The sequence below is a fragment of the Camelus bactrianus genome, chromosome 18, assembly GCF_048773025.1.
Source record: "Camelus bactrianus isolate YW-2024 breed Bactrian camel chromosome 18, ASM4877302v1, whole genome shotgun sequence".
Taxonomy (NCBI): Eukaryota; Metazoa; Chordata; class Mammalia; order Artiodactyla; family Camelidae; genus Camelus; species Camelus bactrianus.
This window is the reverse complement of record NC_133556.1, coordinates 9,025,798-9,043,174: the sequence shown is the minus strand read 5'-3', so window position 1 is coordinate 9,043,174 and position 17,377 is coordinate 9,025,798. Positions and strand designations below refer to the sequence as shown.

The 17,377-nt window shown below is 49.1% G+C and overlaps 1 protein-coding gene across 6 annotated transcripts in view; it reads right to left on the bottom strand.

Annotated features, from left to right (window-relative positions):
* Positions 1-15,493: 15,493 nt before the first annotated feature.
* Positions 15,494-17,377, bottom strand: part of GTF2IRD1 (GTF2I repeat domain containing 1) — a 95,628-nt gene continuing 93,744 nt past the window's right edge. For all 6 annotated transcript variants that reach the window (XM_074345950.1, XM_074345949.1, XM_074345951.1 and 3 more), the window contains 2 exons: positions 16,813-16,949; positions 15,494-15,747 (listed from right to left, as the gene is read on the bottom strand). In XM_074345950.1, the coding sequence (XP_074202051.1) occupies positions 15,679-15,747; positions 16,813-16,949 (206 nt within the window). In that variant the 3' untranslated portion in view covers positions 15,494-15,678. The remainder of the gene's footprint in view (positions 15,748-16,812; positions 16,950-17,377) is intronic.

The following is a 17,377-nucleotide window of genomic DNA, read 5'->3' as shown; positions in this document are numbered from 1 at the left end:
TGTCTTTGTTTCTGCAGGAAATTGTGCCCACTGGTAGAGTCCTATTTATTGTTACCATATTTATGAAGGAGGATTAATAAAATGGCCACACTTAGGCTAACAGATTGCTTATTCTTATGCTTGCTCTTAGAACGGTCAACTGACCTGACTGACCAGTTGCTACTCACAGTTCCAGGCCCACTGTTAAAACTAAAGACACTGATCTTACTGTGTCTACTTTATTCCAGTAATCAAAAGCTATAATCATGCTTGGTCTCTGAGTTGATCTCCAGGGAGAGGGTCACAGAACTGTAACCTTACAAAGTAGGCTAAATACCAAGAAGACTACACCTTGAGTGCTTAGGAGATAAAGAGATCAAAAAATTGACAACTGCTAGCCTGCATAGAATTGGTCACCTGAAGGCATCATGACACCATTCTAAGTCTTCTGATGAGAAAATGATTCTGTTGATTGTTATCTAAGCTTTATTGTTTGAGCTATGGCTGTATAACCACCCCACCCCATCCCCAAGGTGGGTTCCCAGTTTTGAAGGCACTAACCTGCTGTGAGTCCCCTTTGTCTGGCAAAGTAATAAAGCTGCCTGTTTTCTTCTAAGATCCAGGACCTTGTCTCTGGGTTATTTGGCTTGTCAGGACGGGGGCTGATCTTTCGGCAACATTTACTGCTGTAGCACTTTATTCGTTTTATTGTAATAGTTTTGTACAGGGAATGAATAGCTTGAGAGCCAAGAGCTCCCACTCTGGGTTCAGATCCTAGATCTGCCTGTTACTCGCTGTGCAGCCTTGGGCAAGTTTTCTCTGCTGCAAAAGGGAGATAATAATAGTCTTTCCTCAAAGGGTTCTTTTTCTTTTTTTTTCTTTCTTTTTTTTTTGGTGGGGCAGATAATTAGGTTTATTTATTTACTTTTTTCTTTTTAATGGAGGTACTGGGGATTGAACCTAGGACCTCATGCATGCTAAGCACACACTCTATTGAGCTTTACCCTCCCCGCTTCAAAGTGTTCTTAAAAACCTTCAGTGAGCTAACATCCACCAGGTGCTTAGAGCAGGGCCTGGCACAGAGGGAGCCCTCAGGAAGTGTGACCTCTCAGTTGCTACTGTCCACACTGTTATTCTCCACATGCAGGTCTGTCTTTCCCAAGGACAGGCCTCTTCCAACTCTGATTCCTCCATTTAGAACAAAGTGTGTCAAGCACTGCTCAGTTGTGTTTGGGGAATGAAGATGTGTGCGAATGAGGCGTCTGAAAACTCCTTTTCATACAAATATTGTGACAGCAAGGATCTCCAAGTGAGGGCGTGTGTCCCGGGGCCAGAGCTCTCTCACCACAGCCCCAGCACGTTCCAGCTCCACACTCCAAGTCCAGTTCCAACTTGTACACCTTATACCAGGCTCAGGAGATGGCAGGCTTCAGGCAACCCCAGGTGCGCAGCACGTAGCCCAGAACAGAACCGGTGACGTGCGCGTGATGCTAACACAGCTGTGTCAGAAGCCCAGCATGGGAAGTCAGGTTTCCCTTTACAGACCCTCCACTGCAGACACTGCCAGCTGCCTCCCAGTATCTCCATTTTCTCCTCTGTCTTAGCTATTGTGTTAATTTCATAGGGCTGCCATGATAAAGTACCATAAACTAGGCGACTTAAAAATATCAGAATTTTGTCTCCTAGCTCTAGAGGCTAGAAGTCCAAGATCAAGGTGTCAGCAGGGTTGGTTCCTTCTGAGGGTGGGGAGGGGGAATCCGTTTCAGGTCTCTGCCCCAGCTTCCGGTGAATTTCCCAGTAATCTTTGGAATTCCTTTGCTTTCACATGACATTCTCCCTGTCTCTTCACATTGTCTTCCTCTGGCTTGTCTGTCTCTATGTCCATATTTCTCCTTTTTATAAGGACATCAGTAAAACTGGATTACAGCGCACTTGAATGACATCACTTTATTTCTGTGAAGATTATTTCCCAACATGGGCACATTCTGAGGTACTGGGGGCAAAGACTTCAACGTATCTTTTTTGGGAGGACCCAATTCAACCCATAACAGTGATGAAGAAGACTGAGGCCATTACTGCTAGAGATCGGTAGAATTGCCATATGCTTAAGCTTTGTGGGTGAAGTTGAAGCTAACGGGATAGAGTGCTTCAGATTTGGGGGCTACTATTTCTCTCCTGTTTTATTGAGATATAATCAGCATAGAGTACTGTGTAAGTTTAGGCGTACAGCATAATGACTTGCTTTCAGATACTGTGAAATATTATTTGGTTTTGAAAGAGCACCAGGATCAGTACAGATGTCCATTGCTGGGTTACTTATAATGGTCAAATACAGGAAATATCTAAATGTCCCACAGTAGGAGGATGGTTAAGTAGCTAATGATGATGACGATGATGATACCCAATACTCTTCAGGGCTTGCTCTGTGCCAAACACTGTACCAATGACTTTATATGAAAATTACCATTTAAGTGTAAGTTACGGTTTCGCAGCCTGATACAGAACATCTACAAAACCCTCTACAGTTAACATCATACTTAGTGGTCAGAGTCTAAAAAGCTTTTCCCCTAAAATCAGGAACAAGACAACGATGCCCATTCTCATCATTTGTATTGGACGTTTAACTTTGTATGGACGTTCAAGCTAAAACAATTAGGCAAGAAGAAGTAAAAGGCATCCAGGTTGGAATAAAAGCACTAAATTACTTCTATTTGTAAATGACATGATCATGTACATATAAAACCTATGGAAGCCATTTAAAACACATACACACACATACTATTAGAGCAAATAAATGTGCTTAGCAAGGTTGCAGGATATAAGGCCAATATACAAAAAAAAAAAAAAAAAATCAATTGCATTTCAATCCAAAAATCAAATTAAGAAAATAATTCTAACAACAGCAAAAAGAATATTTAGGAAAAAAATTCTAAAAGAAATGTAAGATTTGTGCACTGAAGACTACAAAACATCATTAAAGAAATTAAGAAAGACCTCAATTAATGTAAAGACACCCCATGTTCATGGATCAGAAGACTTAATGTTATTGAGATGACAATACTCCCCAAACTGATTTATAGATTCCAAGTGATTCCATCAAAACCCTAACTAGCTTTTTTTGGGCAGAAATTAAGAAGCCGATCCTAAGGTTTACATGGAGATGTAAGGGACCCGGAATAGCCAAAACAATCTTCAAAATGGAGAACAAAGTTGAAGGAGTTGCTACTTCCTCATTTCAACACTTCCATAATAGAGTGCGGTACCAGCACGGGGACAGACGTATGCACCAGTGGGATAGAACTGAGAGCCCAGAAATAAACTCGCACTTCTGGTCAACTGATCTTCAACAAATGTGCCAAGACCAATCAATGGGGAAGACATTGCCTTTTCAACAAATGGGGATAGTACAGTTTTATATATACATGCAAAAGAATGAAATGAGATGCCTATTTCACACCATATATAAAAATTAATTAAAAATGAGATACAGACCTAAATGTAAGAGCTAAAACTTTTACAGTCTCAGGAGGAGAGTAAATCTTTGTGAGCTTGGATTAGGCAGTGGTTTCTTAGATATGACAACGAAAGCATAAACAACGAAAGAAAAAATACATAAACTGGTAGCCAGCCACTGGGGGAACATGGCTCCCAACGTTCCCTGACTCCTGTATTCACACCCTTGTGTAGTCCTCTCCTATTGTATTAGGGGTTCTCTGTGTGATCAGCAGCAGGATGCAGAAGTGATGACAGTAGGTTATAAAAAAAAGACTGTGGCTCTGTCTTGGGTGCTTATTTTCCCTCTTGAATCACTCCTTCTGGGGGAAGCATGCTACCATGATGTTGGCACTCCTAGGGAGAGGCCCATGTTCTGAGGTTGCTGGTCAACAATCATCAAGGAACTGAGGTCTGCCAACAGCCATGTGAGTGAGCTTGGAGAAGATCCTCCTGCCCCCATCCAGCCCTCACATAACTACAGTGCAACAGGCAGCTTGAGTGCAATCTCCTAGGAGACTCGGATCCAGAACTACCCATCTAAGCTGCTCCTGGATTCCTGACTCTGGGAATCAATATCAGATAATAAATATTTGTTAATTTAAGCTATGAAGTTTCAGGGTGAATGGTTCACAGCAATCGATAAAAGCCATAGAGACGCCACTCACGCAGAAAGCCACTTTTGTAAATCTAAACGTCAGAAACAGAAGCACCAGCACCGAAGGATGTAGCTACAAAGATGTTTACTGCCACCGTCTTTGTTTAAGAAAACAACTGGGCATAAGTTATGGTAGTACCATCCTGTGGGACTGTTGTGAAGCTTTTGATAGTGTGAATGAAAAATATTGCAAACCGTATCAGTAAACGAAGAATGTTGAAACCATCAAGTCATCAGTGGCTGCCGCCACCCCCCAGTGAAGACAAGTCTGCAGCCCAGCCTCTGTAGCCACTCACAATGGTGCCCTCTGAGGGGACTCAGAATAAGAAAGGACAAGATACTTGCCCTAGATAGCTAGATGCTTGTCAAAAGAATGAATTCAATGAGCCCAAATGTTTGCTTCCTCCCATACATAGAAAAGCACTAAATTCTTTAACTTGAGGTGCCTGGTTTTTTTTAGGCAACAAATTATCTTTTATTATTCCAACTACCTGGCCTTTGTTGTAAAGCTCCTGTATATCCTAGTTCGTCCTCTACCTCTTCGGAGCAGTGCCTCAGAGCGATCTGAGAGGCTGTCATCCCGGCTTGAGTCCTCCCGCCAAATAAAACTTAACTCTCAACTTTTAGGCTGTGCATTTATTTCAGCTGACAATAGGAATACGATTCACAATATATCAAGTGGGGAGAAAAAGTTCCTGAGTAATACGTACGGTATCTGTGGGAGGCAGCACTGGATGTGCCCCCCCCCCATACTCAAACTCCCCTTCTTCTTTATGCACAGGCCATGTATCCAGCTTCAAAAATAAATCTTGATTTCTCAGCTTCCCTTGCAGCTAGGCACGAACACATGCATAGTTCTGGCTAATGAATTATATAAGCAGAAATCTACAGGAAAGAAACTCTGGGAAAATGACTATTTTTCTTGCAGTATGTGTTATGCTTTCAATCAGAGTCAGCTGGTACATGCCTGCTACCTTTTGCCTTCTGTCTTCTGCCTGCCTGGAACATTGACTCACTGCCTGGAGGGCAAAGCCATCTTGTGACTATGGGACCAAAGTCACACTCTCACCCTGGGGCAGCTCAGGGGCATGTGCCTGAGTGGCTGCAGCAGCCCGCACTGTCTAACAAAACACATTTCTTATTTAAGCCACCTCTTAGGTGCCAAATGCAGTCCTGATTCCCGTAGGATCCATTTTCATTTAAAGGGAAAAAAACGGGAGAAAATTGTGAGTGGGTGTATGTGTGTGATGAATTATATGCCCATAAACATGTTAAGGATACATATGTCACCATTAACATTGACAGTGAACAGCAAGGGATATGACTGGAGGCGAAGAAGAGACTATAAAGTTTCAGTTTTTACTCCATGTTGTTCACATCGTCACATCAAATGTTTGCTAACTTCATGATGAAATATAATAATGCTCAAAAAAGTTACCAAAAGAGAGGAAGAAAAAAAAAGGGTACAAGACCTTTTTGGAATTACCTGTGATCACACAGCCAGCTCAGGTTCAAGATAAGCTGAGCCCAGGTGCCTGGGCTGGTACTACGCAGAGTGTTGAGTCCAGGGAGCCAGGCATGGGGAGGCTGAGGAAATGGAAGATTCGGAAGAGCTCTGCCGTCTTAGCTAACACCCCACCTTCAGAGGGTTCCGTGCAGGCCTTGGGGCAGAGGGCAGAGGGCAGAGGGCAGAGGGCGGGCCCCAGCCCCATCAGCTTCACAAGGCAGCTATCCAGAAGATCATCAGAGCCCCACCTGGAGTCAGGAGGCCCCAAGAGGCGGTGCAGCCTGGCAGAGAAGGGGAGTGGCCAGAGGAAGCTGGGGCCCCAGACCATGGGACATAAGGCAGGGGCCATGACCGGGGCCTTGCTGGGCTGTGGCATGAACGCTGGCCCCAGGCTCCCCAGCGGCAGATCCTGGCTTTCAGGAGCGGGCTCAGTTACCTTGCCTGCTCTGGGGGCCTGGGCTCCCAGCTGGCTCCCATCGGACACGCAGCTGAGCAGGACTGGGGCACAGGAGCCAGGTGTTGGGACTAAATCACAAACAAAATCATGCGGCTGACTGTGCTTATGATCTACGTCTTCTCAGCGACTCTCACTTCCTGGAGCCTTCGTGGCCCCCACTCTGGGCCGCCAAAGGGGAGGAGGAGCCACAGAGCTGTAGTCCGGACCCAGCTCTCCCAGCGCTGCCTCCCTGCTCCAATTTCCTCTCTTGTGGCAGCCAGAAACTTCCTGTCCTCTCCGGCTGTCTGAGCAGCTTCCTCATTTATCTCTCGACATCTTGCAGCAGGTGTCTGGACTGCTTCTGTTCTTAGAAACTCAGACAGGCTGGGAGCAAGCAGAGAGCCTCTGGGGTTGCTCAAAGATGTGCCACGGAAGGAAAGGCTGCTTGGCTTGGTGGGGCCCAGCTAGGTTCTGGGGGAGCCAGTGGAGGGAGGCCACCGTTTTCCAGAACTAGGTCTGACTGCTCTGCTTCTTCCTCCAACCTCCCCCACACAAAGGCCTTCTCTTTCTAGATAACAGAGTCTGGCTCCTTAGGTAGAGTGGCCAGAAAAGTACAGAAAGCCCTGTTCAATTTGAATTTCAGATCAACAAGAAACACTTTTTTTTTTTTTTAGTATAAGTTCCTTCTCAAATATTGTACGGAATAGACACATACTAAAGAATTATTTGTTGTTGATCTGAAAGTCACAGTTAACTGAGCATCCTGTGTTTTTATTTGCTCAATCTGGCAACCTGATCTTAACATGGCTCGGGTTTCAAAGTTCAAATCGGATTTCCCAGAAAGGAAAGAGGGGAGAAGAGAGAATAAAAGTGAAGAGAAAAAAAGAAGAAAAAGCTGGTGAAGAGAGCATGCCTGTGACTCAACAGCTGCCCCTCCACAGGGTCTGAGGGTGGAGGGACCAACCACAGTGAGCCCTGAGATGGGTGCCCCCAGACAGACAGCCAGGCTGGGAGGGGGCACCTGAGTCCAATCCTGGCTTAGCCACCAACTGCCTGTAGGTCACCCTGGACTGGGACAGGGCCTCCCTGGGCTCCCAGGCTGGTGTCTGTGGCCTCGAGCACCCATTTATTCATTGCATTTGCCCTGAGGAACATCTCTGTGTGTCAGACTCAGGCCTGGGAGAGGAGCAGCTGGCCAGCACTGAGCATGTGCTGGACACAGACATGAAAACGGATCCCCATGATCCAGGGAGATAGAATTTCCTTTTCCCTCCTTCAGATGGAGGGTTACTCAGATCCCACTTTTTTTTTGTTTGTTTTTTGCTTTTGTCCTTCCAGTGACCAAATGTGTGAGGGTTTTCCCACACTGAGCAATTTTCGGATACCAGCTGAGTAGGTCCACAATTCTACTCAATTTTACTCAATGCTATCTGCCTGGAGTCAGTATCAGATGCCACAGGTTAAGGGCTCAATCCCACAAGACTGATCCCACTTTGGATGTCAATCCTAGTCCAGGTTGTCACCTGTGCTTCTGAAGGAGCGGCTATAAATTGGAGGTTTCCACGACCCCCTCCTTGGGTTCAATCATTTGCTAGAGTGGCTCACAGAACTCAGGTTCACAGTTTGCTTACTAGATTTCCAGCTTATTACGAAGGATGACAGTCAGATGAAGAGGTACATAGGGCCAGGTCCAGAAGTGTCCAGAGTATGGGGACTTAAGTCCCGGTGGAGTCTGAGGTGTCCCACCCTCCTGGCACGTGAATGCATTCTTGTCCACCCACATGGAAGCTCTCTGAACCTGTGCGTTAGGGAGTTTTATGAAGGTTCCATTAGGTAGGCAAGACTGATTAAATCACTGGCAATTGGTGAGTAATCAAATGTGGCCCCCTTTCTCCTCCTCAGAGTTCAGTGGGTGGGGCTGAAAGCTCTAACCAGAGGTTGGTTCACCTGGCAACCACCCCCATTCCTTAAGGGTGGGCCAAAAGTCACCGCATTAACATAAACTCAGGTGTGTTTGAAGGGCTTGTTATGAATAACAAAAGACATCTTTGTTGCTCTTAGCACTTAGGAAATCTCCAGGGCTTCAGGATCTGGTACCAGGAACACAGGTCAAGACCAAAATGTGATACTTCTAGGTTTAACTTCTTGAAAAAACACCATTTTTTTTTTCCTTTTTAAATACCTGATCAGATTTTAGAATGGATGCCCTCTAATCTCCCTCCCATTTATTTGTGGGATTTGTTTTTGTTTTTTGTTTGTTTTGTGGGGGAGGTAATTAGGTTTATCTATTTATTTTATTGGAGGTCCTGGGTTCAATCCCCAGGACCTTGTGCATGCTAGGCAAGCACTCTGCCACTGAGCTATAACATCCCTGCTCCTGCAACACTTCTGCTCCTTGCTTGGCTGACTCCTACTGACCATTAAGGACTCAACTTCATCCTTGTCGCCTCCCTGGCAGACCGCAGCCCTGGTTCCCACACCTTGTTCATTTCCTTCCCAGCTCTGGTCTTCCTTTGTAGTCACATGTTGGCTGTTTACTTGCTTCTTGTCCATCAGAAGCAGGATGTAGGGGCTCTTGGCAAAGTGCATGGCAGGTTCTTCGTGAGTGCTTGTTTAATGACTAAGCCAGTGTATTGACTCTTCAATGGGCTTATGGCCTTTCAGGAAGACATTTTCTCGTCACCTCTGCCTCCTGGCCCTACAAGCCAACCCAAGAGGCTCACAAATCTACTGAAGACACAGCAGGCAACTCCCCCAGCCTCTGGAGCCCCTGCCCGTAGTCCAGATTCACTTTAAACCATTCTTTTTGTTGAGATCTGGGGAACCCTGGGATCCGGGGAACCAGGTGCTTAGGCCCTGAGGATGTCCGAGGTCCTAGAGAAGAGGAAGTCCCTCAGGTAACAAGGCAAGTATGTGAGCCTGCCCAGAGCCCTGGAATATCTCCTCTGGTAGGAGGTGGGGCAGCAGCAAAGGAGAGAAAGAAAAGGAAACAGAAACAAAGGGAGCAGCTGCAGGGCTGGCTGAGGGCAGAGCAGGGCGAACTCTTGGGGAAGGACAAAGTGTCAGAGACCAAAAAAATTAGAAAAAACAATAAAATAAATGAGGCTTCAACAACCTACTGAATGGGAGAAAATATTTGCAAATCATATAGCTGATAAGAGGTTAATACCCAAAATATATAAAGAACTCACACAACTCAATAGCAAAAAACAAACAATCAGTTTAAAAAATGGGCAGAGGAGCTCAAAAGTCATTTTCCCAAAGAATATGTGCAGATGGCCCACAGGCACATGAAGAGGTGCGCAACTCGCTGATCATCAGGGAAATGCAAATCAAAACCACAGTGAGATAGCACCTCACACCTGTTAGAAAGGCTGTTATCAAAAAGACAACAAATAACAAATGCTGGCAAGGATGTGGAGAAAAGGGAACTCTCGTGCATTGTTGGTGGGAATGTAAATTAGCGTAGCCTCTATGGAGAACAGCATGGAGGTACCTAAAAATTAAAAATGGAACTACAGTGCGATCCAGCAATTCCAATTATGGGTATTTATCTAAAGGGAAAAAAACAGTAACTTGAAAGATACCTGCACCCCTGTGTTCACTACAACACTATTTACAAGAGTCATGACACTGAAGCCACCTAAGTGTCCATTAATGGATGAATGGATAAAGATGTGGTGCATATACACAATGGCATATCACTCAGAAAAGAATGAATTCTTGCTGTTTGCCTCAGTGTGGATGGACCTAGAGGTATTACGCTAAGCGAAATAAGTCAGACAGGGAAAGACAAATAGCACATGATTTCACTTATATGGCATCTAAAAGAAGAACAAACAAACCGACAAAAAAAAGCCTTATAGCTACAGAGGACAGACTGGTGGTTGTCAGAGGCAGGGGGTGGAGGATGAGCAAACTGGATGAAGGTGGTCCAAAGGTACAAACTCCCAGTTATAAAATACATAAGCAACGGGGATGTAACGTACACCATGGAGGCGGGGGACCAAAAAACAAAAAATGAGGTTTCAAGAGGAACAGCAGATTTCCTGAGCAAGGAAGGCTAGTATCTCAGACTTCAGATCATGATGTCCAGAAGGCGACAGAGAAGAAAAGGACATTCTTTTTGCTGGGGGACATTTAGGAGATATTAGGAGCTGGTGTTCAATAAGCTCCTTTACAAGGGACAATAGCACATTGTATGACGTTTTCTAAGAGCACCTGCTGCACTGGGACCGCCCGGGGAGAAGGTACAGAGAGAGGACCTGTCCGCTGGACCACAGAGCGGGGCAGACCCTTGTCAAGCCAAAGCAAGGGGAAGGGCCAGCCAGGCTGAAGGCCTGGGCAGAGGCGTGGAGGTCTGAGAGGCTCTAGAATGTTCTGAGAACAGTGAGGACATGCTTGGCTGGAGCCCAAGGCATACTGGGAGACACAGAAGGAGCAGTTGCTGGGGGCCGGGCTTCAGATGTGGGAGTGAGGCCCAAGGACTTCCTCCCGGGGCAGCGCAGGCCAGCAGAGCTGTGCGCCAGCAGGGATGGGCGTGTTCAGGGCTGCAGCCGAGGACAGCCCTCTGTGCGGCCCTTCCTCAGGTGCCAACCTCAACATCTGAGCCCAGCACTGTGCTAGAATTAGGGTCTGCAACACCTCTAATGAAGAGTGTTAAAAATATGTGTGAGCGTAAGCGTTTGTGTGTGTCCCTCTTGTCCTTCCAGCTGTGACCTCCTGTTAATGTCCCTCTCCTCTGGACTAACTGTAGTATCTTAGCAACCTTTCTGGGCAAATCTTGAACTGGCTGGTATCCATTTTTTTTTTTTTTTTTTTTTTTTTCCGAATGTACCTCTGTTGCTCTTCAAACAAGGAGGAAAGCAGAAGAGAACGCCTCCCTTCGGAGGTCACCCACTGCTTTTCCACCCCTGGCCACACCGGAGCTTGAGCAGCAGCTACATGCGGGGACACCCCCCGCCCCGGGGCAGTGCTCCGAGTTAGGCAGCCCTCGCCTGGAACCCTGGCTTGGTGCTCAATTTTTTCTCATTGTGTAACCCCAGATACAGCCCTTGATCTTTCTGAACCTTAAATTCTTCATCTGTAAGAGGAAGAAAGAATATTTACTTTGCGGGCTGTGAGGATTAACAGTGCACACTAAAGGTCTTACCCAGCGGTCCTGACATTGTAGACAGTTCGTCTACAGTAGTTATCTCCCTGTTCTGGGCACAAGGGTAAGCAAGGCGGAGTGTTTCGGTACCACTTGTAGCAGCCTCCTCCCGCACCCCCTGTCTATCTTGGCCTCCTTTCCCTGCATCTTATGTGGGCTGTTTCAGGGACACTGAGATTGAAACGTCAGGCTTCTGGAGTCCAGACAGTTGACCAGAAATCAAGCAAGTGGGCTTTAATGGTGGAAAACAGGCAGAGGCGCCTGTCACGGTTCCCCATAGATGGATTCTAGGGGTGCGGTAGGTGGAGGGGGCAAGTTTACTGGAATTACTATGAAGGAGGATGTGGAGTTAAAAGGCTCATTTTCTGCTCCTTGTGGAGAGGAGTGTAGTGATAACATGATTTTTTTTTTTAATAAAGGAGATGAAATTTAAAAATTATGAGGTGGAGGGTCTTTGCTTTAGACTGGGTGGTCTGGAGGGGCCTTTGAGGAGGGGTCATTGCAGTGACATTTTGGTGACAGGTAAAACAGGAAGGTGCTGCCACGTGAGTTGGGAAGGAGGGAAGGCCGTGCTGAGGAAATGAAAGAGGACCCCCAGCACCACGTGACAGAAGGGCCCAGGGGATGAAATCGGGGAGCACGGGGCAGAGGCCAGATCATGCAGTCTTGGGGTCCTGTTTTCAGCCACACCTCAACTTGTACCACATTTCCACTTCTGCATCCTACAACCTCGATCGCCCAGAAACATCACCGACAAGAGCTGCCAGTCCTGAAACCACCAGCCTCAGTTTCCCCATTAAAAAATCCTTAATATAATTTTCCCAAAGAGCCTTCATCTTTCATCTCACCATGACAGGAGGATTAAAAGAGGCCTTACCATCCATCTCCACCTTTCCTTTCTCCTTCTCTACCAGGGCCAGTGGGAGGGAGGAGACCCTGGACCTTGGAGGTCACCAGATGACCCTTCATAAAGCTTTGGCTCCTTATAAAAAAGATATCTGGAGGGGTTGTTGTGAAGACCCTGCCAGGACAGCTCAGAATCACCCTCCTCTTTTTAGCAGAAGGGAGGCAGCTGGGCAGGTGAGGGAGGCTGGCTGCAGGTGAGCAGGTGCAGGAGAGCTGCCGCCGCTCCTTGCCTCCCGCCCCACCCTCTCTTTGTCCCTGCTCTGACTATTGCTTTATTACTGTTTTCAGTCAGATATAATTCCAGCATTTTCTATAATCTCGATCTTTTGATTGATACCAGATTTCTATACAAAGATTTGTATATAAAATGATTATGTACCCACCAGAATACATTCCCCAGCAATTAGAACGTTTAAGATGCAGCTCCTAACATTCCTTCTGCACATTCCTCATTTATTACTTTTGCAAGCGTTTTGCGATTTTTTTTTTTTTTGGTGCATGTGTTTACAAATCCAATAACAATTCTCATTTAGAGTTGCAAAACACGAAGCCAATTTTGAACTCAGACAGATGGCAGCTAAATGAAGTTTAATTAAAGAATGAGGGCTTTGAATCAAATCACTTTAAAAAGTACAGTACACTGAGATTCTGGAGAGGTTGCATAAACAGCATCTGGGCTGTTCTGCAGAAAGCAGGGCCTGTTGGGGAGGACATACTTGGTAAGACATCCCCAGTGGATCAGGGGCTGGGCGGGCGCCCTGTGGGCAAAGCTAGCAGGCGCGGGGTGGAGGGTGGTGGTTAGCTGCCCCCAAGCACATCTTGTACTTTGCAAAGCCTAGAGCTCCCGGGAACAAGAGGGGAAAAGGACATAGGCCATCTCCTGGTTCAAAGGCTCTTACTTAGGAGGGGGTGTCCCCCTTATGCATTTACAGAATAAGGTCGGGAACCAAGGCGGGAGGGGTTGCTGCACCCACCCACCTATTTGCACGCGTCCGTTGGAAAGATGACAAATGCAGAGGCTCTGCAGACCGCAGAGCATCGGGGCTCCCTAGCCCTTCCCCGGAGCCCCCCGCCTCTCCGCGCAGCCGCCGGCGGGCACCTTCGCGCAAGCGGAGCCGGCTGAGCTACCCCGCCCGCCCCGCCCGGGCAGGAGCCGCTTCCGGCTCTGGCAGCAGCTCGGAGCGCGGGGGCGGGGACGGCCCGGGCCGGTCTAGACAACCAAGAGGCGCCAGCCGGCCGCCGGGCGAGCAGCGGGGGCGGCAGGTGGGCAAAGGCCCCAGGCCGGCCTCCAGGAGGCTGGTGCCTAGGCTGCAGCCCCTCACTGCCCGGTGGCTGCCGTGGGGAAGAAAGGGGACAGATAGATGGAAAGAGAGGCAGAGGAGGGGGACAGACCGGGAGGGCGAGAAGTTTGCACTCAGTGCTGCGGGGGAGGGGAAGCAGTGGGCGTTTTTAATCCAAGGAGAAACAGGATTAGATGGGGGAAGGCTGGGTGCCAGGAAAGTGGGGCAAAGTGGCAGCTGCAACGCTGTCCTTGAACTCCTTGGCAGTTTATGCTTTGAGGGCGGGGGTCAATATGGGGGGGTCGCCGCTCCTTGATCCTGGAAATTAAAGGCCAGCTGGGCCCAGGGCCTGTGATCTGAGGATGGAGTGGAGGGCCCTGGTAGGTCCTGGGGCCACTGGGATGTGGTAGGGAGGTGGTGGTACCAGCAGAGAGGGGAAGAGTTTGGGTGCGGCCTGCCAAGCTTGTGGTTTCTGGCTTCTTGCATCTTTCCAGGAGGAAGCAGAGTCTGGAAGACTGGTACAGGGCCTTCCCTCACAACTTTGGGCACCAGGCTGCCCCAGAGGGCTGGCAGAATCTCTTGGACTATTTGGATCGTGTACTTAGTTGACCCAGGACTCAGTTCCTCCAAGCCTACTGCGCCTTGGCTGGACCCTGCGGTCACCCTGACCACTCCACGCCCCAGCACTGCCGTCCAATTGACCTCCAAGTCCTGTTGGCTGACCTCCTTGTTACTCTCCACCTGGCCTAAACCACTGCCAGTCCTGGTTGGAACAGCTGCAGGCACCTCCCATGTGGCCTCCAGCTTCTCCTCTCCTCTGGTGTTTACTCTCTGCAGGAAGGCAGACCTTTCCAAAATGCAGATCTGGTCTTGGTTCTCCCCTGGTACTCTGTGCTGTGATTCTCACCACCATCCTCCATCACCTTTGCCCAACCCACAAGGTCTTCCACCAGGGCCAGTGAGAAAAAGAATGCAAAGAGGCCCCAGGGTGCAAGCCTGGGCCGGCAGAAGCCAGGCAACCCCCTTCACCCCTTCATTGCAGCACCACATGCAGGACAGCTTGCTGATGCCCTCACCTACCTCTCCATCCCACCTCCCGTCACTCTCCTCACACCCTCTGCTCCAGCGACCCCTTTTTTCTGGAAAGCCCAAGTACTCAGTCCAGCCCCCGTGCCCTTTGCACTTGCAGCCTTACCCCTAGAACACCACCCTGCCCCGTTGTCCCGCCAGCTCCTAACATGTTCAGGTCTCAGCTTCAAGGACCATTTCCTGCAGTACTTTCTTCCTTTTTTTAAATTAAAGTTCACCTTTATTTTGAAAAAACTGCTCTATCTTCTTTTTTCAATGGAGGTGCTGGGGAATGAACCCAGGACCTTGTGCATGCTAAGCAGGCACTCTGCCACTGAGCTATACCCTCTCCCTTTCAAGGACTGTTCCCTGATTCTGTACTGGGAAAGTCGCCCTGCCTTGTGCTTCCTGGGCACCCTGCCCTTCCCTGTCAGGATGCTCGGCCCACATACCCTGGGACTGAATGAGCGGCCACCATGTGCCCGGCCAGGACGATTACCAGGCCCTTTTGACTTTCTTTCTGCCTCTGGTCTCTTCCCTTCCTTCACCTTTCTACCTGCCACCAAAGTGGTCTTTCTCAGACGCAGCTGTGACCAGCCACTCTGCTGCTTAAATACCTTGGTTCTATTCACCCCTTCCCTCCAGGCCCAACCCAGAGCTCTGCTCTAAGATGCCTTCTCTCCACTTACGGAGATTCCATACTTGATTTACACTTGACTTTGACTTCACCTGAGTTATTGTTGAGGCCAAGACAAGATGGCCCCCTCCCACACCACATGCTCCCAGAGGCCAGGGGGTCGTCCAGGCACGTCACCGTCCCTGGTTCCTCATCCTGAGGTCTCATGGCCCCAGCAGCAGAAAAACGTGTGAGGTCTGTACCCAGGGCCCAGTGGTCACGGACACCGCTTCTGCTTTGGCAAGGAAGGAAGCCTTGGCAGGCCACCTGGGTGGGTTTCCTGACTTCGTTCCAGTGACAGCTAATGCCACAAATGAGAACAAGGAGAACAAGCGACAGTTAAGAACAAAGGCAATGCTTTTTTTTTTTTTTTTACTTATTTAAAAAGGCCTTGGTGGCAGGAATATAGTGTAAAAATCATTGGAAAAACTAAAAGGCATCGATACATATCCGAATATACACTTTGTACATAAATTACATTTCCTTTAGTCTTTCTGAGTGAGGTCCTGCTTCAGCACTGAGGTCTAGTAGTTCAGAGGTCCCGGGAGCTGCACGTTCAGGCCGGCATAGTCCACCATGTACATTGGCCACTGCTAGAGAGAGGGGGACAGACAGTCCGGGTTAGGGCTCCAGGCGACGCGGAGAGACCACCAGAACACAGCTCTGCTTTCTGAAGGGCTTCCTCAGATTCTATTTATTTTAAGGCTGTGGAAGGCCCAGAGAGGGGATGTGCCCTCCATGGTCATGCAGTTCACCAGCGGCCTTGGGGCCTGGGCTGGAGCCTTCTGACCTGTTACCCCCGTGTCCTAGGGGCTAACCATGTGGGCCAGACATGGGGGCTGGAGGGAACTGGGGATTGGCTTAGAACAGGCGCTCACTCCCATAATCCCAGCCCCCTCTAGGCCTCATGTTCCAAAGAAGCTGCCATGTCTCTGGGCAGCGGGAGAAGCTAGTGACCCTCTGTGAGCACCCAGGCAGGGATAAAGGCAAAGTGTGAGCTTCAGAGTCTTCCAGGAAGGGGTCCAAGGATAAAGGAATCCTAAAATCATTTTCAACTGTGTTCCGATATTTTCCCCATTTGGACTTGGGATTTCAAAGCTAATATTTTGAGATTGGAAAGACCCCTCAAGTGTGTGCCCTTAATGAGGTCTTCCTCCTGGGTGGGAGAGAAAAAACCAGCCTCGTGGGAGAACAGGTGGAGCTTGGGAGGTGGGGTCTCCATCCACCACTGGCCAGCAGAGTCAGTTGGCCTCCGACCCTCGTTTTTCTTGCCTTCATACTGCGAGTAACACCCACATCTCACAGGGTTGTGGCTTACAGCATGTGATGTGAGCAGAGATTAGTCTAGCATTGGTCTGCTCCAGGAACCTGGGAGTCACAGGGGGCCCTGCCGGGTTGGGTAGTCAGGTGCCCTCCCTCTCAGGCCCCAGCTGGCCCATCTGCACGGCGAGGATGTGAGCTCCCTCCCCGGGTGCCTGTGAGCATCCGATGAGGGGAGAGGAGGTGGACCATCACATAGGTAGGGCAGGCAGATGTGTGTGCAGACCACACTCAGTGCCCAGCGTCCCCCTGCACCCCAGACCCATGTCCCAGGATAGATGACCCTGCCCGCGTGCCGGGTGAAGGCCAGAGTCAGGTCCAGGTCTGTGCAACTTTACCACGAGTGAGATCTGGTTGGTGGATGCCACTGACTCCGGGTTAGAGGAGGAGGAAGAGGAAGACGAGGAGGAAGAGGAGACGGAGTTCCCTTCGGAGACCCGCTTTCTCTTGCGCTTGGGAATGCTGCTGTCTTTGGCTGGTGGGAGAAAGGGCTGCTGATGCTGGATGCTGGGGCCATTGGGTCTCGGCCTCCCGACCCTCCCAGAGAAGGCCTTTGTTCTCAGGTTTGAAGTCCCCTTCTCAGCACTCAAGGCTCTCGACCCACCAGCAGCTGAGGCCCGTCTCTCCAGCCTCCTTCCCTAACCAGGCCCCATGCCCCGCTCACCCAGCCTCCTGCTCCCGCTTACCTGTCTGCTCTGCTAACACTACAGCCTCTCCCCGCCAGGAGGCTCGGCTCGGGCCCGGGGTCTCCTTATACCCTCTCCACACCATCCAGCCTGCGGGGCCCAGGCCGCCCCAGAACTCGTAGACTCGGAGCTGCAGGGCCTTGGGCCTTGGGGAGAGTCACTTAATGGCCCTGTGCCTTCATTTCATCACAAGTAAAATGTGAGTAAGGTCCTGCGG